Source organism: Podarcis erhardii, assembly GCF_964252035.2.
Source record: "Podarcis erhardii genome assembly, chromosome: 14".
Taxonomy (NCBI): Eukaryota; Metazoa; Chordata; class Lepidosauria; order Squamata; family Lacertidae; genus Podarcis; species Podarcis erhardii.
The window spans coordinates 45,500,310-45,525,247 of NC_138503.1; the positions used below are offsets into that span (position 1 = coordinate 45,500,310).

Sequence of the window (24,938 nt, forward strand, 5' to 3'; positions counted from 1 at the left end):
TCCCTCAGGAGAGATCAAGTGTTGCCTCAGTTTCTTGGGGATTTCTTCTTCCTTCTCTTCTTCCTTATAGGGTGTCTTATAAACACGGCCTTGTGGCTCGAGGGACCGGAGGAGAGGCCAAAATAGAAGCGGTGCCTTGCAGATTTCTCTCATTAAAGGCACCGTCTGAGCCGAGGCTCCGTTGCGCCAGGTGAAGGGAGAGACTTGGGTCAGCTAGCGGTGAGAAGAAGCCAGAGTGAAAGCAGATTCAGACAATGGGTGGCTCATGTCAAGTGCAGCAAGGAGAGACCGAAAAGAGAGATCAATGCATAATATGCATACAGTGGTACCTCATGTTACATACGCTTCAGGTTACAGACTCCGCTAACCCAGAAATAGTATCTCAGGTTAAGAACTTTGCTTCAGGATGAGAACAGAAATCGTGCTCCTGTGGTGTGGCAGCAGCAGGAGGCCCCATTAACTAAGGTGGTGCTTCAGGTTAAGAACAGTTTCAGGTTAAGAAAGGACCTCCGGAATGAATTAATTACTTAACCTGAGGTACCACTGTATATAGTCCAGTGCTTGGATTGAAATCATTTGGTTTATCCTTTTATTTCCTAAAATTTATACAACGCTTGATTGGTTTTCTTATAATTATTTTCAAAACAACAGTTAAAATAAACAACACGGAATAAAGATAAAAAATTGAAAATGTAAAAAAAGATAGAAAGGTGTAGTATATTGTTATAAGAATTATATATACATATATATTTATTTGTAACCTAATATATTTTGCATAAATAAATTTGGAGCCCATTTATACAAAATATAGTAGGTTAAATAAATATATGTGTATGTGTGTTGAGATAATAATATATTACTTCTCTTGATTGTAAAAAAAAAACCAACACCCTCAAAGCGGTTTACAAAAAGATAAAATGATAAAATCAAGAAAAATGTAAACAATAATTTAAAACATACAAAAAGCTGAAACACTAGAATAGATTAAGATTCACATCAACTTTCTAAGCATCTGGAAAGGCTAGTCTAAACAGGAATCATTTTAGCAGGTGCCAAAAGGGGATGATTTTAGTAGCTCAGATATTGCCTGCTATGTTTAAAGTTATTCCACTTGCATGAAAAGATTCATACAGCAATATTTAATATTAAACATTTAAAAGTTGAAGCCCAGGGGGGAGGTGGAGAACCTGTGGCCCTCTGGACGTTGTTGAACTACAACTCCCAGCATCTCATCAGCACCAGATTTAGGGTGCTGCAGGCAGTTCTACTGAAGAGGGCGCCAAGCTGAGGGGGCCACAAAACTGAACAGCTCCATAATTGAGAAGATGCATTTGGGGGCACCAAATTTTGGCCTCGCCAAAGGCGCCAAATTACAAAAGACTACCAAAGTCTCGTCATTGGTCTCATCATTGGCTAAGTGAGCTGGGGCTGATGAGAGCTGGAGTCCAAGAACATCTGAAGGAGCACAAATTCCCCATCGTTGGCCTGGAGAGCTTGTCAGTTATCCACTGTCTTTGCGTCCAGAAAACACTCAGAAAACACTGGGTAAGCTTTACTCCTCCAGCTGTTTTTTGAACGGCTAAATGCGCTCCACTGTGTTAGGCTGCAGGCGCAGGGTCATTGAGAAGCTACAATGGTGCTGTTGTACCTGGCTCCTTGCCCTCGCTTCCCTGATGTTACTCTGCCAAGTGCCCTGCACCTTGTTGCTGCTATATAAATAATCATTAAGGCTGTCGACAGGCTGAAAGCATCGTCTTCAGTCAATTGTGTGAGTGTTAGTTACATGTGCATAAATGTGCAAATGAACAAAAACAATTATTCTGCACATCCACAAAGCAATGGACTGTGACCAGGAGGAGGAAAAAAGCCTCCCTTCTGGGCTTATCTACAGCTATATTTCCCCCAGGAAAAGCTGAAGTTCAGCACTGAAACAGAACAAATGGCACTTGAGTTTTCCATGGATTGTCGTTTGTTCCGATTGAGCACTTAAGAGTGGGTTTTTCAAGGCAAAGGCAGAACACTTAGATCATGGGGAGGCAAACTAAGGCCCGGGGGGCTAGATCCGGCCCAATCATTTTCTAAATCTGGCCCACGGATGGTCCAGGAATCAGGGTGTTTTTACATGAGTAGAATGTGTCCTTTTATTTAAAATGCATCTCTGGGTTATTTGTGGGGCATAGGAATTTGTTCATTCCCCCCCCAAAATATATAGTCTAGCCCCCCACAAGGTCTGAGGGACAGTGGACCGGCCCCCTGCTGACAAAGTTTGCTGACCCCAGACTTAGATCCATGCCTAGAAAGCATGGGGCAAACAGAAAACTGCTTGGGTTGGGCAGCAACTACAGTGGTACCTCGGGTTACAGATGCTTCAGGTTACAGACTCCGCTAACCCAGAAATAGTACCTCGGGTTAAGAACTTTGCTTCAGGATAAGAACAGAATCTTGCTCTGGTGGTGTGGCGGCAACGGGAGGCCCCATTAGCTTAAGTGGTGCTTCAGGTTAAGAACAGTTTCAGGTTAAGAACGGACCTCCAGAACGTATTAAGTTCTTAACCCGGGGTACCACTGTAATTAGTAGTCCAAATTGACAAGAGAAGGTGCTTCTCCCTTTACCAAAAGACCAGGAGGGGAAGTCTGGAAGCGGGTCTCATGCAGTTGTTTTAAGAGAGGAGTGCGTGTGCCTGTTTAGGCTCTGAGATTTTATTAGTCACAACACAAAATGCAGGAGTGCTGACTCACCCCTTTGGCCGGGCATCTTAATCCCCAGCTGTTGCATGGAACTGGAATACTCCCTTTGGTACCCTCACTGTGGCAGAGGCTGGATATTGGTCCAAACAAGGGCAGAACTTTCTCTTGGGCTTCTATTTACAGAAGCAGCCCGGGGTTTCTCCATCAGGGAAAAGGCTGCAACCCTCCCTCCCTCTTCAAAGAATCCTAGAGAGTTGGTGGACCCCCTGCAATGCAGAAATTCTGCCCACAGTCATCCTTGGGTGGGCTCGAACCACCAACCTTCTGGTTGACAGCCAGACACACTGACCCATTGCGCCACAGGACACACTACAATGCGAATGAATTTTCACTAGGGTATTTTTTTCTTTTAATGCGAGCTGATGTGGAAATATGGAAAACAAAACTGAAGGCTGGAAAACTCAGAAACTGAAATTATCCGATTTGCCCATTCCTTTCCCTTTTTTTTTCACTGCCTGTAGTCTCCCGTTCTCCTCAAATCCAGCTCCTGACCCAACCCCTGACTCCATGAAAAATAAATAAATCTACGGTTGCCAGAGGCTCCTTCAAAGGGCTTCTGCACCTTTAATAGCTGGGTTGAAATGGGGATCTCAGGAGGTCTAGCAAAAAAGAAGAGGGCCGCTGCACCTTTAATAGTAGGGCAGAAGAGGGGATCTCAGCTGGTATAGCCAGCCCACTGAACTGCAGTTGCAGAAGACATGCTTGTTGTTGTTTAGTCATTTAGTCATGTCCGACTCTTCGTGACCCCATGGACCAGAGCAGGCCAGGCACTCCTGTCTTCCACTGCCTCCCGCAGTTTGGTCAAACTCATGCTGCTAGCTTCAAGAACACTGTCCAGCCATCTCATCCTCTGTCGTCTCCTTCTCCTGGTGCCCTCCATCTTTCCCAACATCAGGGTCTTTTCCAGGGAGTCTTCTCCCCTCATGAGGTGGCCAAAGTATTGGAGCCTCAGCTTCAGGATCTGTCCTTCCAGTGAGCATTCAGGGCTGATTTCCTTCAGAATGGAGAGGTTTGATCTTCTTGCAGTCCATGGGACTCTCAAGAGTCTCCTCCAGCACCATAATTCAAAAGCATCCATTCTTCGGCGATCAGCCTTCTTTATGGTCCAGCTCTCACTTCCATACATTAGTACTGGGAAAACCATAGCTTTAACTATACAGAAGACATGCTACATCTTGCCAAACCAGCTTCCCTGACCTTCCCTCTGCTACACAGCTTTATTAAAGGGACAAAAGCCCTAGGGGGAGAGATTGGAGATTGCTGTCACTGTAAGTCTTCTCAGGATGAATGGAAATGTCTAAGAAATGGGAGTAGGAACCTGATTAACATGGTAAGGTCAGGTGTGCAATGAATAAGGTTTGGTAATATATAGGAGGTCCTTTTGCAGGACTTCATTGGACGAATTCCTGACTAGTAGGCCTCAGAAGTTTACATTAGTAAGTTTTTCTGTATGTGTACAGAGAGATGGTTTTCTGTTATATGATTATATATTGTTTTTAACAGATGGTAGCCAATTTTTGTAAGCTTGAGCCAAGTGGAGATAAAGGCTTTTGACATTGGCACAGGCAAGTGTGATAGTTGCATATGATCTGAGGGGCAGAAGACTGTTTTTAGTTTATGCAACTGGAGAAAATTGGGTGACTTGGCTTTTTTATTGCACTTTGAAAGCAAAATTATATGTAGTTTTAGGCTGAACTCATGCAGAAAGGATGTTGCGTAATCAAACAAGCCACCAGAGAAGACTCCTAAGCCAAAATGCATTTGGAATTTCAATTATCCAAATAATGTTTTGAACATCTTATGCTGACATTTTGGCATCTAAAACATATGACTGAAGAACTATAGGGACATTTTGCATGTTGAACAGAAGTTTTCTTTTATTCAGATCATTGTGTGTTGTGGAGACATTGTCAGGATAGGTGATGACGAGTTTCTGGATTTAACTATTTCAGTTGTTGCATTGCAGAGACTTCATATCTGGCATTTAATTTTCTGGATTTTTGTATTCTTCTCTCTTCCTGTCATTTTTTTGTTTGGTTATAAGGTTCCTTTTTTCCAATCTTGAGTTCTATTTTTTAAAAAGAGTCCTGAAAATTCACCAGTGTTTTATTTTTTATTTATTTCATAAAATGTATTCACTGCTTGATTGGAAAAACAAAAACAAAGCGGTTTACAAAATCTAAAACAGTAAATTCAAGAAAAGCTTACAAAACTTACAAAACTACTTTAAAACATAGGAAAGATAAAATGCTAAAACATATTAAAATTACCTTGACATTCTAAGCATATGGGTAGATTTGTCTAAACAGGAATTACCATATTTTTCTATGTATAAGACTAGGTTTTTTCCCTAAAAAATAATGTCAACAATTTGGAGGCATCTTATACACGGATACATCTCCCCCCATTTTCTTAAATCGGAGTCCCCAAAAATAGGGGGCGTCTTATACATGGGGGCATCTTAAAGATGGAAAAATACGGTGTTTTAGCAGGCACCAAAAAGGGTATAGTGAAGGCGCTTGCTTGATTTCAAGAGGCAGGGAGTTCCAAAGGTTAGGTGCCGCTACACTAAATTATCAGGTTCTTACAGATGATGAATGGGTATTATGTAGTACCTGTAGTAGTGCCCAGTCTGACAATTTTAGTGCTATTTTCTCCCAGCGTACACACTTTTGCATGCAATTCTCCCCCCCCCCCCCGTCTCTTTTCCCCCTATTATGTTTTTACTGTGATTTTATTGGTGTTAGCTGCCCTGAGCCTGGCTCTGGCCAGGGAGGGCGGGGTATAAATAAAATTTATTATTATTATTAATGCAATGGCCAGAGGTCAGAGATGGAGGGATCTGCCCTCCAGCAACTTTTGCAGTACCTGAGTTGAGCCACTAAGGCTGTTTGAAAACAAAATACTTTTTTTTTTTTTTGGCAAGCATTTCCAGAGAAATCTAATATTATATTTTTCCAGTTGTTGTAAGGCGTGGAGGGTAGGTAAGGAATATAACGGTTGGTAATAATAACAGCACAAAATCCTTTTCGTAAGATTTTATGAAAGCTTTTTTCATAACACAGTAAGATAAAAGAAACTAATCTAAATTAAAAGCAAAAAAAGGGAGAGAAAGTAGGTTTGCAATATTTTAAAAAATGAAAACCCTGAAAGTTGTTGTTTTGTCAAGCCTTACAAAAATGCAACCCCAAACCCGCAATTGTTTGATTGACTTGCCTAAGATCCAAGACAAAGTGCCTTCTGGAAATTCTTCCCGGACGCGAATTCCGCCTTTGAAATCCCGGTGATGTCCGGGAAAATCCAGATGTATGACAGCCTGAAAAAAAGAAAGAAAATACATAGTCCTCTCTCAAGGGAAATTCCCTTGTCATGCACAGAAAGTGGTGGACCTTCCCAGCTCTCACCTGAGAACCTCCCTTTCTTCTCCCAGTCTCTCCCCCTGGGGTGATGATGGTGATATTTATACCCTGTCCATCTGGCTAAGTTTCCCCAGCCACTTCGGGCAGATCCCAACAAAATATTAAAAGCACAATAAAACATCAAACATTAAAAACTTCCCTAAACAGAGCTGCTTTCAAACGTCTTCTAAAAGTCAGATAGTTGTTTATTTCCTTGACATCTGATAGGAGGGTGCCACCACCAAGAAGGTCCTCTGCCTGGTTCTCTGTAACCTCACTTCTCACAGGGAGGGAACCGCCAGAAGGCCCTCGGCGCTGGATCTCAGTGTCTGGGCTGAATGATGGGGGTGGAGATGCTCCTTCAGGTATACTGGGCCAAGGCCGTTTAGGGCTTTCAAGATCAGCGCCAACACTTTGAATTGTGCTCGGAAACATACTGGGAGCCAATGTAGGTCTTTCAGGACCGGTGTTATATGGTCTTGGTGGCCACTCCCAGTCTAGCTGCTACATTCTGGATAAGTTGTAGTTTCCGGGTCACCTTGAAAGGTAACCCCACATAGAGCGCATTGCAGTAGGTCGTCCCTTCCCCGCCTCTCGCCCTGCCTTCCACCAAACATCCACCACCTTCCTGTGTGATGCTAGCACAAAATCAGATTTAATTCTGCCAGCAACGGTCTGGAATACCCAGAACGAAATCTGACTCTGGTCCCTTAGGTGCAAGGCAGCCCCGTCGGCCATTTTGTGTCTCCTGAAGACAGCTGTGAAGATGCCAGTCACCAGTGAGCAACAGAAGCGGATGCAGAAATTCAAAAACAGAGGCAAAAACCTTCTAGTAAGTATGGGGAATCTTACCAGGACTGAGAAACGAGTCTCTAGCTAGGCCGGCTGATGGATTAAGAAGCAGCAGGGCATGTGCAGTAAGGGGAGCAGAGCAGAAATGCAAACTTGTGCTTTGCACATGGAATTTGCATACCGGGAATCTCCATATAATTGAGACAGTAGGAACTGCAACAGAATGTTGCAGCACAGTGCTCAAGTTGGTGCCAGAATTACTGGTAGGGGCTTCAATCCACCCCCCTCTTCAAAACAGTTGGAGGCCCCTCCCTAGATTAGACTGCTGAGATGAAGGCCCTACAATGCGTACACCTGAGACTTGGCCCTGTCATCACGGCCACCCCAAGACTGTAACACTTACTTTTGTTTTTTTAGCAATACTTGACTGTCTCCCTTTCTAGGAAATGCGAAGGCAAAGAGTGGAAACGGAAGTTGAACTTCGCAAGGCGAGGAAGGACCTGCAGATCTTGAAGCGGAGGAACATCAGTGTCAGCACAGAAGATGACCTCACACCAGAGAAGAATCTGGTATGTACATAGAATCATGGAATTGTAGAGTTGGAAGGGACCTCGAGGGTCATCTAGAACAACCCCCTGAAATGCAGAAATCTCAGCTAAAGCATCCATGACAGATGGCCTTTCAACCTCTGCTTAAAAACTTCCAAGGAAGGAGAGTTCACAACCTCCAAAGGGAGTCCATTCCACTGTCAAATAGCTCTTACTGTCGGAAAGTTTTTCTGTATGTTTCGTTGGAATCTTGTTTCTTGTCACTTGAAGCTGCTGGGTGACCCTGGGCTAGTCACACTTCTCTGAAGTCTCTCAGCCCCACTCACCTCACAGAGTGTTTGTTGTGGGGGAGGAAGGGGAAGGAGAATGTTAGCCGCTTTGAGACTCCTTCGGGTAGCAATAAAGCGGGATATCAAATCCAAACTTCTTCTTCTATGCCCCAAGTGACCATGTCTTGCTTGCTGGCTTTCTGTCGAGGCATCTGGTTGGCTGCTTTGAGAACAAGATTCTGGACCAGATGGGCCATTGGCCTGATTCAGTAGGCTGGTCTTGTGGTCGCTGTCATGCCTGATTCATAATTCCCTTCTTCCCTAACCCAGGTTGCTCAAATTCCTTTGGAGGAAATAGTTGAGGCACTGAAATCAGACGATCAACATCTTATTCTCAAGGCAACCATGTCCATCAGGTATGTGAAGGCAAAGCTGATTCTTCTAATACCGCTTTCCCAATTCCAGTGCCCTTTGGAATATTGTTGGGACTACATCTCCCAGCCAGCAAGGTATGATGGGAGTTGTGGTCCAGCAACATCTGGAGGACCGCAGGTGAGCTGCCACTGTTTTAAGCTCTTCCCTAGTGCCTCTGCTGGGATTGCTGAGCCTTCTGAAATATCTTGGATGGCAAGGCAGGGCAAAAGTTTCCTTGCCACAGCTGCAGAGCCCCAGTTTGTTCTGCTACCCAGCAGAACCGAATGAAGCTTACAGATGAGCTGAGAAGTAATAAGGGAGAGATGGAAGGAAGGAGAAATCGCAAAGGAAGGCTTCGAGATTATCTTAGAAGATTGGAGAACTGAGCCCCAACTAACAAAATGAATTTTGATAGAGACAAATGTCAGGTTCTGCACTTAGGTAGGAATGCACAAACGTAAGATGGGGGACACCTGACTTGCCAGTAGTACATGTGAAAGGGGTCTAGGGGGTCTTAGTAGACACCAAGCTTAACATGAGTCAACAGTGTGATGCAGCAGCAAAAAAAAGTTAATATTATTCTAGGCTGCATCACCAGAAGTATAGAGTCCAAATCGAAATAAGTCGTAGTATTGCTCAAACCACACGTGGAGTTCTGTGTCCAGTTTTGGGATCCAAAATTTGGGAAGGATGTTGACAAGCTGCAGAGAAGGGTGATCAAATGATCAAGGGTCTGGAAACCAAGCCTTAGGAGGAGCAGTTGAGATGGTTGGGCATGTTTAGCTTGGATAGGAGGAGACTATATTTAAAGGGTTGTCACATGGAAGATGGAGCAAGCTTGTTTTATCCTGTTCTGGCGGGTAGGGCCTGGACCAACAGAATCAAGGGAAATTGCCTCACTGCATTTGAAGCCGCCAATGTATATTTTTTTCTGCAAAAGCGTGCGGCCTCAGCTTGAAATCCTGTATATGTAGACTTTGTATTCACTGACCTTTGAATCTGTTGTGGTTCTACTGGCATTGCAGTAGAAGTTAGCTGGGAGTTCCCTGGTAGCTCTCTGGGTGAGCAACAAAGGTTTCTGACCCTGAGTTGTTTACCAATAGCTACAACTGAAAAGCTTTCCTGTCTCCCCCTCCCCAAATTAAATTTCTGCAAAAACAATGAAAGGGAAAACCAGAAGTGGAATTTAGTGTGGAAGGATTGATGGACTTCTTTTTGGTGCTGATTACAAATTACTGGGCTGAGCTTGTGTTGGCCTTACGGAGGCACTCTGTTCAGCCAGCTACTATTTTGCTCATGGTTCTGGTTGCCGGATATTTGGACTTAAGGTTTGTTTGTTTTTAAAAAAAGTGTGTCCTGCAAGCCTGAATTCAGCCGACCTGTGCTCAATAGTTGATTAAGGCTCTCATCCATCTCCCCGTCCACAGGAAACTACTCTCTCAACATAAGAACCCTCCCATTGACCAAGTCGTTGAAGCTGGAGTCATTCCTAAACTCGTGGACTTTTTGTATCATCACGACGCTCCAAGCTTGCAGCTAGAGGCTGCTTGGGCGCTCACTAACATTGCTTCTGGGACACCTGAGCAAACCAGAGCAGTAGTGGAAGCCAATGCCGTGCAAGGCTTGATAGTTATCTTGTCTTCTCCAAAGATGCATATCTGTGAGCAGGCTGTGTGGGCCTTGGGGAACATAGCAGGTAAGTGGCGGTGCTTTTGGATTTCCAAGATGGAAGCCAACAAACTGCTGGGTCTTGGTCAGTGAGAGCCAAACCATCAACATTTGGGGGAGCCAACAAGTAGACCATCAACATGCCAGGCTAGTTCAGTCATAAAGGCAGGCAATCCCAGTTCAAGGGGTGCTTGCCCATGCTGGAACCCAGTTCTCTTGTGACTGGTTCCCAACACAGGGTGCCCAGAACATTCTAGGGTCAACATTTAACTTCACGTGGGGACTTCAAGGGTCCATCCTCCCTGGTCAGCAGAAAACCTTACGGCTTCCCCAGGTGCACAATGAAGTGAACTAGGGGAGGGTTGCAATTATTGCTATTTATTCGATTTGTATACCACAGGTTGCAGGATGGTGGTTCACAAGATAAAAATACAAAATGAGAACACACAATAGATAACACAGTAAAAACAAACCAAGAATGCCCCTTCCACAAACCCAGTTAAAAGGCCATAGAACATCCCATATTGGGGGGGGGGAGAGAATTGTGTTCATTTAAAAACACTGGTAGCATTATGATAAATTCAACAGTGTAAATAAGTTTTGATGGATGTAATAAGGTGAAAATGGTAAAGGTAAAGGACCCCCGGATGGTTAAGCCCAGTCAAAGGCGACTATGGGATTGCGGCGCTCATCTCGGTTTCAGGCCAAGAGAGCTGGTGTTTGTCCACAGAGACTGAGCAACGGGAGCTCACTCCGTCATGGGGATTTGAACGCCGACCTTCCGATCGGCAAGCCCAGGAGGCTCAGTGGTGGACTGTTGAATGGTATAGTTCATGTAAAATGTGCAGGGATGTATGATTTGCAAAATGAACCACCGAAAGAGAAGAAGGTAAGTCATTGGTTTAAAGTTATTTAAATGAATATTTTGAAATGTGTGTGTGTGTGTGTGTGTGTGTGTATATATATATATATATACATGTATGTATATGTATATGTATATGTATATGTATATGTATATGTATATGTATATGTATATGTATATGTATATATATGTATGTATATATATATCCACCAAAGGCCTGGTTATAGAGAAACATTTTCACCCTAAAGGTATGTAGTGAAGGTGCCCAGCAAGCCTCCCTGGGGAGAACATTCGACAAGCTGGGAGCCACCACGGAAAAGGTGCATTGACTCTGGCGCCACCTGCTGTTGGTCTTCCTCCTCTCTGTCTCATCAGTGCCAAAGGAAACCAGCCGCCACGGATGGTTCAGGGAGAGATGACCGTGTTTGACTATTTTCACCCACCCGGAGAGTAACTACCATTTCCAATGCTTTATCCTATGTAGGTGATGGCCCACAGTATAGAGATGTGCTGATCAGCTTCAATGTAATCCCTCCCCTCCTGTCCTTGGTGACACCTTGTACTCCGGTATGTTTCTGCTTCCACCTGGTTAGAAGATAGATAGACAGACAGACAGACAGACAGACAGACAGACAGATGATAGACAGACAGATAGACAGACAGATAGACAGACAGATAGACAGACAGATAGATAGACAGACAGATAGATAGATAGATAGATAGATAGATAGATAGATAGATAGACAGACAGACAGACAGACAGACAGACAGATAGATAGATAGATATGGCTCTCTGGAGCTGAGAAGACCGGTTAATCCATGGTTAGATCCGGATCCAGCCCAATCACCTTCTAAATCCAGCCCACGGACGGTCCGGGAATCAGCATGTTTTGACATGAGTAGAATGTGTGCTTTTATTTAAAATGCATCTCTGGGTTATTTGTGGGGCATAGGAATTTGTTCTTTCCCACCAAAAAAATATAGTCCAGCCCCCCACAAGGTCTGAGGGACAGTGGACCGGCCCCCTGCTGAAAAAGTTTGCTGACCCCTGGGTTAATCCCTTGAGATAACCAGTTAATCCCTTGACCTATGCAGCTGATGAATAGAAAAGGATAGGCTTGAATTAGTGGGAGAGACCTGATTGAAATCAACCCACTGCACCCTTGACTTGGCAAATCATGCTCTCCCTCTGGAACGGAGGGGGGGAAATGCAGAAGAAAGGAGGCTTGTCCGCTAAGTCTGTCATTCAAGAACTGGCTGGATACAGTCCTTGGTAGCTAATGGGAATAATAATAATAATAATAATAATAAATTTTATTTATATCCCGCCCTCCCCAGCCGAAGCCGGGCTCAGGGCGGCTAACAACACTAAAACAATACAACATTATAAAACATTATAAAAATGAGTTAAAAACAAAATACAGTGGAATACAGTGGTACCTCAGGTTAAATACTTAATTTGTTCCGGAGGTCCGTTCTTAACCTGAAACTGTTCTTAACCTGAAGCACCACTTTAGCTAATGGGGTCTCCTGCTGCTGCTGCGCCGCCGCCGCACGATTTCTGTTCTTATCCTAAAGCAAAGTTCTTAACCCAAGGTAATATTTCTGGGTTAGCGGAGTCTGTAACCTGAAGCATATGTAACCCGAGGTACCACTGTACAAGAGTTCAACAGCTGGGTGTAAGACATTGCAATTTCTAGAACTACAGTGGTGCCTCGCAAGACGAAATTAATCCGTTCCGTGAGGCTCTTCGTATAGCGGTTTTTTCGTCTTGCGAAGCAAGCCCATTGACAGCTTAGCGGATTAGCGCTATTAGCGGTTTAGCGGCTTTTAGCGGATTAGCGCTATTAGCGGTTTAGCGGCTTTTAGTGGATCAGCTGATAAGCAGCTTAGGGCTTAGGAAAAGGGGGGGGAAGGGGGGAAAGGGAAAAAAACCCACAGGAACTCGCAAGACATTTTCGTCTTGCGAAGCAAGCCCATAGGGAAATTCATTTTGCGAAGCGCCTCCAAAACGGAAAACCCTTTCGTCTAGCGGGTTTTCCGTCTTGCGAGGCGTTCGTCTTGCGGGGCACCACTGTATTGCTCAGTAGGCTAGGGATGGGAGGCCTGTAACCCTCCAGATCCTGCTGGATTCCCACTCCCAACATCCCCAGCTAGCTTGACCAGCAGTCAGGGATGATGTAATCTGTAGTCCAACAACCTCTGGAAGACCAGAGTTGAACTAATTCTTGTTCTAAGGCTTGTTCTATTCCTTGAGATCCAACAGGCACTCGCTGCCTATACTTCTTGAAAAAACAAATGAGGACATTGTTTGACAACCTCTTTGCCAGAGTGATTAGAAGGTTCTCCATCTGTCATGGATGTTTTCATTGAGAGTGCTAGATTGCAGGGGGTTGGGCTAGATGACCATTGGGGTCCCTTCTTACTCTACAATTCTAGAGTATAATTCTAATTATTCCAGATTTTAGTATTTGAGGTTGTATTGTCTTGTTGGGAGCTGCCCAGAGTGGCTGGGGGAACCCAGTCAGGTGGACGGCATATAAATTCATTATTATTACAGTCGTACCTCGGCTCCTGAACACCTTGGGAGTCGAATGTTCCAGTTCCCAAACGATCGAAAACTGGAAGTGTTTCAGTTTCCAAACTTTTTTTGGAAGCTGAAAGTCTGGCGCAGCTTCCGCTATTGTTTCTGGTGCGTCTGCGAAATCAGAAACCAATTGGAAGCCGTGCCTTGGTTTCCGAACGTTTCGGAAGTCGAACTGACTTTCGGAACAGATTCCATTCAACTTCCAAGGTATGACTGCATTATTACTTGTGTGTTTAAATGGCTATTTAGTGCAGTGGTACTTCGGGTTACCGACGCTTCAGGTTACAGACTCCGCTAACCCAGAAATAGTACCTCTGGTTAAGAACTTTGCTTCAGGATGAGAACAGAAATTGCATGGCAGCAGTGGGAGGCCCCACTAGCTAAAGTGGTACCTCAGGTTAAGAACAGTTTCAGGTTAAGAACGGACCTCCAGAACAAATTAAGTTCTTAACCTGAGGTAACACTAACACTGTAGTTCTTGTTTTAAAAATTTAGCCTTTTGAAGCGTACCATATTTTTTCATGTATAAGATGCCCCTTATTTTGGGGGACTCAAAATTAAGAAAAGTTGTTGAGCTTTTTTCGGGGTGGTGGCCCAGAGTTGAGCTTTTTGGGGGGGGGTTGCAGAAAGTCACCCACTCACCTGGCCTACACTGACGACCACACACGTCGCAAAAGCAACCGATTGTCTGCCCCCTCACCGGCAGAAGATGCCAATCACCCGCCTAATTGCAAATCAACACCAGCTTTGGCCGCAGCTACCCAAAACATGCCCAATAGCTGCTGACAATCTCTGGCTCATGGCAGAAACCAATAGCATGTCCCCACTATGCACTATCCATGTGCAGTGGTACCTCGGGTTACATACACTTCAGGTTACAGACTCCACTAACCCAGAAATATTGCTTCAGGTTAAGAACTTTGCTTCAAGATGAGAACAGAAACTGTGCTCCGGCAGCGCGGCAGCAGCAGGAGGCCCCATTAGCTAAAGTGGTGCTTCAGGTTAAGAACAGTTTCAGGTTAAGAACGGACCTCCAGAACGAATTAAGTACTTAACCCGAGGTACCACTGTATAAGACGACTCCCAATTTTTATCATAATTATTTTATTTTTTAAAAAAACCTTGTCTTATACACAGAAAAGTACGGTATGTCTGTAAATGGCCTTGGGGTATACATGTGGAAGGCAATCTGTGAATGTAATAATTTCCCCACCCCTACTCCAAAATTCAGGGGCTGGCTGTTCTCTGGAAGTGATGGATCCTCTCAGCAAGCATAGCTTATCCATAGCTGTCAATGTTTCCTTTTTTTTAAGGGAAATTCCCTTATTCTGAATAGGATTCCTCGCAAGAAAAGGGAAAAGTTGACAGCTATGAGCTTATCCATGGCCCTAGAGTCTTTGGAAGTTGTGTTTCCCCACTCTGGTTTCAGCCGATGGTTTCCTTGGACCTGATTCTGGTTTTCCAGGTTGGGTTCCTGCGCAACATCACATGGACGCTGTCCAACCTCTGCAGAGGCAAAAACCCATATCCTCCCATGGGAGCCGTGCAACAGATGCTCCCCATGCTCATGAACCTACTGCAGTACGACGACGAGGGCATCCTTGCGGACGCCAGCTGGGCTTTCTCTTACCTAACGGATGGCTCCAATGACCGCATCCATGTGGTGGTGGAGGTCGGGGTGCTGCCGCGGCTGGTGCAACTCCTGGCCTACGCAGATCTGCCAGTCCTGGTAAGTAAAGGTAAAAAAAGGTAAGGTGAAGGACCCCTGGAGGGAAGCGGGTGGCGCTGTGGGTTAAACCACAGAGCCTAGGACTTGCCGATCAGAAGTTTGAAAGCACGTCAAAGTGCAAGTAGATAAATAGGTACTGCTCCGGTGGGAAGGTAAACGGCGTTTCCGTGTGCTGCTCTGGTTCGCCAGAAGTGGCTTAGTCATGCTGGCCATATGACCCGGAAGCTGTACACCAGCTCCCTTGGCCAATAAAGTGAGATGAGCGCCGCAACCCCAGAGTCGGACACGACTGGACCTAATGGTCAGGCGTCCCTTTACCTTTTTAAAGGACCCCTGGACGGTTAAGTCCAGTCAAAGGCAACGATGGGGTTGCGGCGCTCATCTTGCTTTACAGGCCAAAGGAGCCAGCCTTTGTCCACAGACAGCTTTCTGAGTCATGTGACCAGCAGGACTAAACTGCTACTGGCACACCGTGATGGAAACCAGAGTGCACAGAAACACTGTTTACCTTCCTGCTACAGCGGTAACTGTTTATCTACTTGCACTGGCGTGCTTTCGAACTTCTAGGTTGGCAGGAGCTGGGACCGAGCAACGGGAGCTCACCCCATTGCGGGGATTCAAACCGCCAACCTTCCAATCAGCAAACACAAGATGCTCAGTGGTTTAGACCACAGCGCCACCCGCGTAAGAGGCACTTAGGAAAAGCCGTGCCACATAGTCTTGCCGGCTACTGCTAAATATATTTCTCCCTTTCCCTCGATAGCACAGGTCATCTGTTGGGATGGGCCAGAAATTCAGTTCAGTTCACATCCCAACAACACGAGAACAGAAACACAGCCTTGCTTTGAAACCTGCACTTCTCTGAATTTTACAATGCAGGTCTCCGGCCAAATAACGAGTACAATAATGCAAATATTGGGGTATTAAGATGCAAATATGTCTTACGATAATGCATCACAGTGTTTCTGAAGCTTGGGTTGCCAGCTGTTGCTGGGCTACAACTCCCATCATCCCTAGCTAGCAGGACCCAGTGGTCAGGGATGATGGGAGTTGTAGTCCAACAACACCTGGTGACACAAGTTGAGAAGCGCTGTATTGTTTTGTATGCGTAACACACAAAATATATTACATTGGGGGAAATAGCCTGCAAAAGCAAGTCAATTGAGAGAACTTAGCACTAAGATGTGGGTGATTTTTATTTTTATTTTTTTATATACATTTTTATTGGTTTTTTAACATACCATTTTCAACAATCCTTTAAAATAACTTCATATCTTATACAATATTTTAGACTTCCATCAACAACCTCTGATGATTTTCCGTTCTTTATCACTTATTCTGCATTTCTTAATTTCTCTATTACTCTTAATTATCATTAACATAGTCTTTCTTGCAATATTTCAAATAGTCCTCCTTACAGAACTTCTTGCAGTCCTACTAGCGTAATCTGTTCATCACAGTTGCTTTTCAAATAATTCACATATTTGTGGGTGAATTTTTCAAGGAGGGCTCTCTGAAAAAGAATTCACGAACGCGTGTGGAGAACTGGACTTAAAAGATTGGAAAAAAGAGAGCCTGAGAGGAACTTGCTTGCACAAATCCATCCACCCATCCCTGTACAGTGGTGCCCCGCAAGACGAACGCCTCGCAAGACGAAAAACCCGCTAGACGAAAGGGTTTTCCGTTTTGGAGGTGCTTCGCAAGACGAATTTCCCTATGGGCTTGCTTGACAAGACAAAAATGTCTTGCGAGTTTTTTCGACTTTCCCCCCCTTTCCCCCCCTTTTTCTAAGCCACTAAGCCGCTTATCTGCTTATCCGCTAAGCCGCTAAAAGCCGCTAAAAGCGCTAATCCGCTAAGCTCCTAATGGGCTTGCTTTGCAAGACGAAAAAACCGCTAGACGAAGAGACTTGCGAAACGGATTCTTTTCGTCTTGCAAGGCACCACTGTATTTGCGAGTTATGCTCAGAATACTGGTGGCGTCTCCAGCACCCCTGGCTAACCTGTAATTTTTCTGCATTTTGTTTTTTGTTTCAGACTCCAGCTCTCCGCACTCTGGGCAACATAGTCACTGGCACAGACGAGCAGACACAGATGGCCATCGACGCCGGTGTACTGTCTGTCTTGCCACACCTCCTTCACCACCCTAAGTCATCCATACAGAAGGAGGCAGCCTGGGCTTTGAGCAACATTGCAGCAGGGCCCAGCAGCCAGATACAGCAGCTCATCACTTGCGGCCTCCTGCCTCCCCTGGTGGAGCTGCTGGAGAAGGTAACGTTTCACTTCGTCCTGGGTTTCCTTTCTCAGGCTGGGGAACGCTGCCGGTAATTGCTAAATGCTGGTGGAAGGGTGTGTTAACACAAGAGGCAAGGCACAGCGATAACACCAAGAACCTTTATTGAACTACAAAACTGGGAAAGAGGGGCAAAACAACTGCTTATACAGTGGTACCTTGGGTTACAAACACTTCAGGTTACAAACTCTGCTAACCCAGAAGTAGTACCTCGGGTTGTGAACTTTGCCCCAGGAAGAGAACGGAAATCGTGCGCCAGCGGCACAACGGCAGCGAGAGGCCCTGTTAGCGAAAGCGCACCTCAGGTTAAGAACAGTTTCAGGTTAAGAACGGACCTCCGGAATGAATTACCATATTTTTCACTCCATAAGATGCACCTGACCGTAAGACGTACCGAGTTTTTAGAGGAGGAAAGAGGGAAAGCCCCGTTTTTTTGAGGATCAGCTCAAAGTTGTTGAGCTTACTTTGCAAAGGGGGGAAATCCTGTTTTTATGGGGTTCAACTCACAATTCTTCAGGTTCTTTAGGAAAGGAAAGGGAGCCCTTTCTACAGTTTCCAGACAGATAATCTAATCAGCCAGTCACATGTCGCTGGGGAAACAAACAGCCTCCGTCTGCGGAACATTCAACAATGCAGGCCTGGGCAAGGGGCCGGGGCCGGAAAGGGAGCCAGCGATCGACCACACATTCGCTCCATAAGATGCACAGACATTTCCCCTTACTTTTTAGGAGGAAAAAAGTGTGTCTTATGGAGCGAAAAATACGGTAATTCATAACCCAAGGTACCACTGTATACATTCCTGAAAGCCTGGGACACTCCCATTCCTCAGGTGATTGGCTGTCTAAACTTCCAAGCTGCGAATCACAACTCAGGGTTCAAGGGCCAATGGCAGAGGCCCCAATCTTGAAATGTTCTGTGATTGGACATCATGTATCGAATCAGAACACAGGAGCTCAGAATCCTTAGTCCAGACTCAAACTCAGGCAAGCACAGACCACTGAATACGTAACACCGAGCGCACACAGAAAAGGGTTGCCGTTCCTGAGAATCTGCATTCCCCTCCGCCTTAATTGAAAGAGGAATGTTTCTAGTCCTTATGGCATCATACATGCTTAGGGGAATGTGAAAATCTCTGGAACTGGAGGGTGCTTCGGCATGACTCTTGGCCCCGCCCTGTGACATGACTGCCAAACCCATGCAAGTTTTAAAATATTAGACAGGTGACATGTGTTGCACTGTTTTCAATGCCTGCTCTGCTAAAAGCTTTTCTGATTATTCAAGGCTATCCAGGCACGTTGTTTAATTATGTACGGATCTTGCTTTTAAAAAACAACAGTCGACTCTATGCATTTTGATACTTTAACAAGCAAATGTAATAAATTATGTTGACTCTATTTGATTTTTTTATGAATACAGTGGTGCCTCGCAAGACGAAATTAATCCGTTCCGTGAGGCTCTTCGTCTAGCGGTTTTTTCGTCTTGCGAAGCAAGCCCATTGACAGCTTAGCGGATTAGCGCTATTAGCGGTTTAGCGGCTTTTAGCGATCAGCTGATAAGCGGCTTAGCGGCTTAGGAAAAGGGGGGAAAAAGGGGGGCAACCGCAGGAACTCGCAAGACATTTTCGTCTTGCGAAGCAAGCCCATAGGGAAATTCGTTTTGCGAAGCGCCTCCAAAACGGAAAACCCTTTCGTCTAGCGGGTTTTCCGTCTTGCGAGGCGTTCGTCTTGCGGGGCACCACTGTATCATACATTTTAGGTAAGCTGCTTAGTGCAGATGTGGGGAACTTTGGGCCTTCCAGGTGTTGCTGAACTACAAATCGAAAGAAGCCTGGCTAGTGACCAGGGATGATGGGAGTTGTAGTTCATAGAATCATGGAACTGTAGAGTTGGGAGGGACCCCCAGGGTCATCCAGTCCAACCCCCTGCAATGCAGGAGTCTCAGCTAAAGCATCCATGACAGATGGCCATCCAACCTCCGCTTAAAAACCTCCAAGGAAGGAGAGTCCACAACTTCCCGAAGGAGATAGTTCCACTGTCGAACAGCTCTTGCTGTCAGAAAGTTCAACATCTATAGCACCGTTTCTCAAACTTAGGTCTCCCCAGCTGTTTGTTGGACTACGACTCCTATCATCCCTAGCTAACAGGACCAGTGGTCAGGGATGATGGGAATTGTAGTCCAAAAAACAGCTGGAGACCCAAGTTTGGGAAAACACTGATCTAGAGGGCCAAAGGTTTCCAAATCTGATTAGGCAGTATACATCTTGCTAAACAAAAATAAATGCAAGTTTCATATAAAGCGAGCCATGCATTATTTATAGTAAGTGGTTTCTGCTTTCGTTGGGGCAGGATAGGTGAGAGTCCTGCTATCAGCTGTTGCATGCTGAGCACTGTTCACTGTTGAATTACAGTGGTACCTCGGGTTAAGGACTTAATTCATTCTGGAGGTCCGTTCTTAACCTGAAACTGTTCTTAACCTGAAGCACCACTTTAGCTAATGGGGCCTCCCGCTGCCACCACACGATTTCTGTTCTCATCCTGAAGCAAAGTTCTTAACCCGAGGTACTATTTCTGGGTTAGCGGAGTCTGTAACCTGAAGCGTCTGTAACCCGAGGTACCACTGTACTAGAACCGGCTGATCTGCAGCCGTCTTGTATTCACTTGCCTGCCCATCCTTCCCCACCTTCAACAGGGAGACATCAGGGCCCAAAGGGAGGCTGTGTGGGCGGTTGCCAACTTCACCACTGGAGGGACGGAGCAGCAAGTGGAAGAAATGGTCCAGGCAGGGGTCCTTAAACCTCTGCTGAACTTGCTGGCTATCAAAGATGCCAAAATTATCCTCGTCGTCTTGGACAGCATCTCTAGTTTCTTCCTGGTAAGTGTGCATGTTTTATCACTGCTTCTCTGGTAGGCTTCCTGGGAGAACTGATATGAGGGGGGGGGGAGAGAGACGGATGTCTGGAGCAGGTCAGCAATAACTCACCAGGTGTCCGTGCAGTTAACTCTTTATTCAAAGAAACAAAACAGCTCAGGCCTAGGGAGCACAGCAACTCTTCCCAGTAATACATCTTGCCCCAGTGAGGCAGGACAGAAGGTCTCCACATTCCCACACCTCTCTAAATCTACTTCTCTGGTTTTTCCTCAAGCAATCTGTTGCTTCTTCATCTTGCCTGTCTTTGCTCGGCTGTCGTCTTACCTCTTCAGGTTCTAGGAGACCAGGGGGCAGGGAGGGGAGCTTCTTGTAGAAGGAGGGAAAGTCACCCATGACTCTTCCCCAACCTGACTCATCTCTTTCTCTCGGCCTCGTTCCTCTCCTGCTTCTGCCTCTGATTCTGGACTGCTCCCTGCCACAGAGTCTCCCTGCTCACTAAGCCCTGTTACTTCTTCAGCTCCTCTTCCCCGGCTTCTCCCTCTGACCGCTCCTCATTGTCCCACCACCTCTCCTCTGGCTCTGAGCCTTCTTCCCTTGAAGGTTCACCAGTTGGTTCCTCCCACCGTTCCTCCACATCCGACCAGTCCAGAACAACTGAGCAGCATTCTAACCTGGAATTGATGCTGTTGCAGGAAGAATACAGTTTTTCCTCTTTGGCGCAGCTCAGTAGTAGAGAATCTGCCTTGCATCCAAGTTCCTCCCCTCACATCTCCTGGCAGGGCTTTCCACCTGGAAAAAGAGGGGGTCTGCTGCCAATCAGTGTAGACAATACTGAACTAGATGGACCCTGCATTGTATCCCAATATTAGGCTGCTGAGAAGCTGGGTGCAACGCAGAAGCTGTGCCTTTTGGTGGAAGAGCTTGGGGGCCTGGAGAAGATCGAAGCCCTTCAGACTCACGAGAACACCTTTGTCTACCGAGCTGCCCTGGGCCTCATTGAGAAATATTTTCCCGACAACGTAAGTAGCTGCTGGCATTGGTCTCCCTGCACATTTTGGAAGGTCCAGCATCTGAGCAGAGAGAGTTAAGGGCACTGCAACTGTGGGTAATTCCCTACCTCTGCCCTAAAGATTTTATTTACTTATTGGAAACATAACAAAGCCCCAAAATAACCTTACACAAAAGGAAGGGGAGAAATTAGTGAAAACTAGAGATATCAGAAGGGATGCGGGTGGCGCTGTGGGTTAAACCACAGAGCCTAGGACTTGCTGATCAGAAGGTCGGCGGTTCGAATCCCCGCGACGGGATGAGCTCCCATTGCTCGGTCCCTGCTTCTGCCAACCTAGCAGTTCGAAAGCATGTCAAAGTGCAAGTAGATAAATAGGTACCACTCCGGCGGGTAGGTAAAAGGCGTTTCCGTGCACTGCTCTGGTTCGCCAGAAGCGGCTTAGTCCTGCTGGCCACATGACCCGGAAGCTGTACTCCGGCTCCCTCGGCCAATAAAGTGAGATGAGCGTCGCAACCCCAGAGTCGGTCACGACTGGACCTAATGGTCAGGGGCCCCTTTACCTTTACCTAGAGATATCAGAATTCCATAATCGTATTCCCTTCCATCCTAGGCATGTCAAAATGCAGTGAATCGGGAACAATTGGGCAGTGGGCATTTTTATGCTGCTTTCCCCCAATAAAATGCAACAACAACAACAATAATAAAATTTTATTTGTACCCCGCCCTCCCTGGCCAGAGCCAGGCTCAGGGCGGCTAACATCATAAAGCCTTGTCTTTACATGCCGATCTGGTATTACAAGAGGTTGCCAGTGCAGAGAAAAAAGTGAGCCTTGCTTTTCCTAATGCACCAGTGACATTTTCTCTCCCGCCTCTTGTTAGAGCCTGTCACCAAGAACTTAGCACAAAATGGGCTTGCAGCTCCACAGCAGAACTCGGTCACAGAACTTCTTTTCGTTCCAAACGCAGACATGCACACATTTTCCCATAGGTTCTATTAAAAAGTCCCCCAGTTCACAGGACAGCAGGATTTCAAGGATCCCCCTTGAAGCTAACGTTTCTAAGTTTGAAGAATGGTTCCCTCCCACAAGAGAAGGCGTTGGCCTCCTCACCGCCCTGCCCTGACAAAATACAGATATCGCAAACCAAAGTCTACCTCTTGCTTCAAAACAATTGTTTAAATGTGTGCACTGGAGACAGCCAGCCAGTGACAACCGGCACAATTCATTGGCTAAGATTTCTTCAGTTGGGTGACGTCAGGGAAAGGGAGCGCAGGGCAACAGGAGAGCATCTGCTTGGCCTGTAGAAGGTTTTTCTGGGTTCAGTTCCAAATGGCATCTCTAGGTAGGACTAGGAAAGATTCCTTGCCTGCAGTCTTGGATAAATGCTGCCGGCCAGTGTTGACAGAACTAAAGTACCGTATTTTTCGCTCTATAGGACACACTTTTCCCCCTCCAAAAATGAAGGGGAAATGTGTGTGCGTCCTATGGAGCGAATGCAGGCTCCTTGGCTTCAGTGATAGCAACACGAAGCCTCCAAAGTGCAAAGGGAGCGCTCCCTTCACGCTCCAAAGGCTTCACGTTGCTTTCGCTGAAGCCTGGAGAGTGAGAGGGGTTGGTGCGCACCGACCCCTCTCACTCTCCAGGGTTCAGGGATAGCTGCCTGAAGCCTTTGGAGTGCAGCGGGAACTCGCGCTGTGCTCCGAAGGCTTCGTGTTCCTTTTGCTGAAGCTGGGAGAGCAAGACTCTCCTGGCTTCAGCAGAGAGGGAGAGCTGCACAGCGCCCCTTCAGCCAAGTGGGAGGAGAAATGGAAGGGGCTCCGTTTCTTCTGCCGCTTTGCTGAAGGGGCGCTGAGCAGAGAGGGGGAGAATTCCCCCCTTTTTTTCTCCCCCTCTAAAACAAGGTGCGTCCTATGGTCAGGTGCGTCCTATAGAGCGAAAAATACGATAGGTGGATCAGAGTTTTGACTATCTGAGGCAGCGTAAGACAGCATTCCAGCAAACTACAGAATAGTTTTCTCTTCTCCCAGATTCCTGGGCAGTGTATTTCTGTGAAGACTGCTAGAGAGTTATTGGGTAGCATAACAAACTGGGATTTTTGGAATGGGGGACTTGGCAGTTGCAGAATCTATTGCAGGTTTGAAGAGGCCAAGCAGTTCAATGATTGTCCCCTCTTCTCTTTCTTTTCCACCTCCACCTCTTCATCATCAGCAAGCGGAAAACTCTGTTTCAGAAACAGGAGAAGGAACAGCCCCTTCACCTTTCTTGACTGATATGCAAGACTGCTTTAAATTCTGACTGGAAGACCCAGCCCACAACACACTTTCTTGACTTGGTGAAAGGCACCACGTTTGACTCGGCTATTTAAAAGCACCACCAAGGGGAAAGGGGTTCCTTTGTAATGAATAAACACTGCTTTTGTAATGAATGAATAATGTAAAAATAAATCCTGCATTTGTACAAATCTGCATCTCAAGCCAGCTCTTTCAGGGAAAACAGCCTTAGAATTGCCTGCTCCATTTTTAATTGCAAAATAATAAATCAAAACAAAAACCGAAATTGTTGTACCAGTTTAGCAGAGCACTCTAATTTACTTTAATTGTGCAAAACTAAATTTCTGGTCTGCGCTTGAACCTCTCCTGCAAAATACTGACATTCTCCAGGTTGCACATCTTTCCCCTGTGAAAGAAGCAGAAAACAGATCTCCACATCCCATCTCTCAACCTCTTCCTCAAAGCTTGTTTGTTTCCTGCAAAACACCTACTTACGCAAGTGACGAGTGGCCAAACCACTTGTGAAAGATGTGTCACTTGTTCAACAGTTCTCATTTCTGCTACAGCAAGAATCCCAAAACAACAAGTAGCAGGCTTCTGTCGAATGTTTGTTCCATGTGTGCGCAATATGTTTTCACAATATTCAGTATACAGAAAAAGGGGGGGGGGGAACAATGCAGAATGAGAACGCAACACAGAGCAGAGATGCTGAAGCTAACAAAATACAGGACAGTCATTATGCTATCATTGTAGCCTGATATTCTGAGGGATCTGGGTGATTATGTTGTGATTTATCCATAGAAGAAATAGGAACGCACCAAACTGCAAAAAAAAAAAAAAGTTAACATGCTTGCTTTGTCTTCTGGCTACTTTTAATTTAGGTGAATGTGTTTCTAACAGGGCTGCCTGCCAAACCTTTGCATATCAGACTTCTATTATTATTAACAGCAATAATAATTTGTTAGCTGCTTTATTTTGCAAATAAACAAAAAAAAGGGGGGGTGCTTAAATGAAATGCATTCCAATATTTCACAACCTTATTTTAAAAGTAACTTCAGTGAACCGGTTAGCCGACCCACTGAATGAAATCTGTGCTTTAAAAAGAGGCAAACCCAAAGGAGCATCGGCTTGCAGAAATAGATTCCAAGCTCACCCTGGGTGTTTACTATCATTAGCAACAAACCAGACCCTGCGGGGAATACCTGAGTTTTGCTTTACAACATCACGAGACAGGCTGCTCTTTGAGGGTGTTTCCCAGGCCTGAGGATGCAACTGAAGCTACCTGTGGCCGTCTTACCAGGGTCCTGGCAATCCCTCCTGCAAGAAGTATTTGTGGCTGTTTTGTGGGGAAGATCATGTCTTGTTTGTAGGCTTCCCGTAATGGGAATCTGGCTGATATCTCTGAGAACAGGATAATAATAATATTATAATAATAATAAATTTTATTTATATCTCACCCTCACCAGCCAGAACCAGGCTCAGTGCA

At 45.7% G+C, this 24,938-nt stretch overlaps 1 protein-coding gene across 1 annotated transcript; it reads left to right on the forward strand.

Annotated features, from left to right (window-relative positions):
- Positions 1-71: 71 nt before the first annotated feature.
- Positions 72-23,626, forward strand: KPNA7 (karyopherin subunit alpha 7). Its single transcript, XM_081839856.1, has 11 exons — positions 72-190; positions 6,860-6,977; positions 7,381-7,506; positions 8,085-8,170; positions 9,596-9,864; positions 11,183-11,265; positions 14,751-15,014; positions 17,051-17,284; positions 19,995-20,177; positions 21,044-21,193; positions 23,391-23,626. The coding sequence occupies exons 2-11, from the start codon at positions 6,912-6,914 to the stop codon at positions 23,475-23,477; spliced, it is 1,548 nt and encodes a 515-aa protein (XP_081695982.1). The 5' UTR covers positions 72-190; positions 6,860-6,911; the 3' UTR covers positions 23,478-23,626.
- The last annotated feature ends 1,312 nt before the right edge of the window (positions 23,627-24,938 follow it).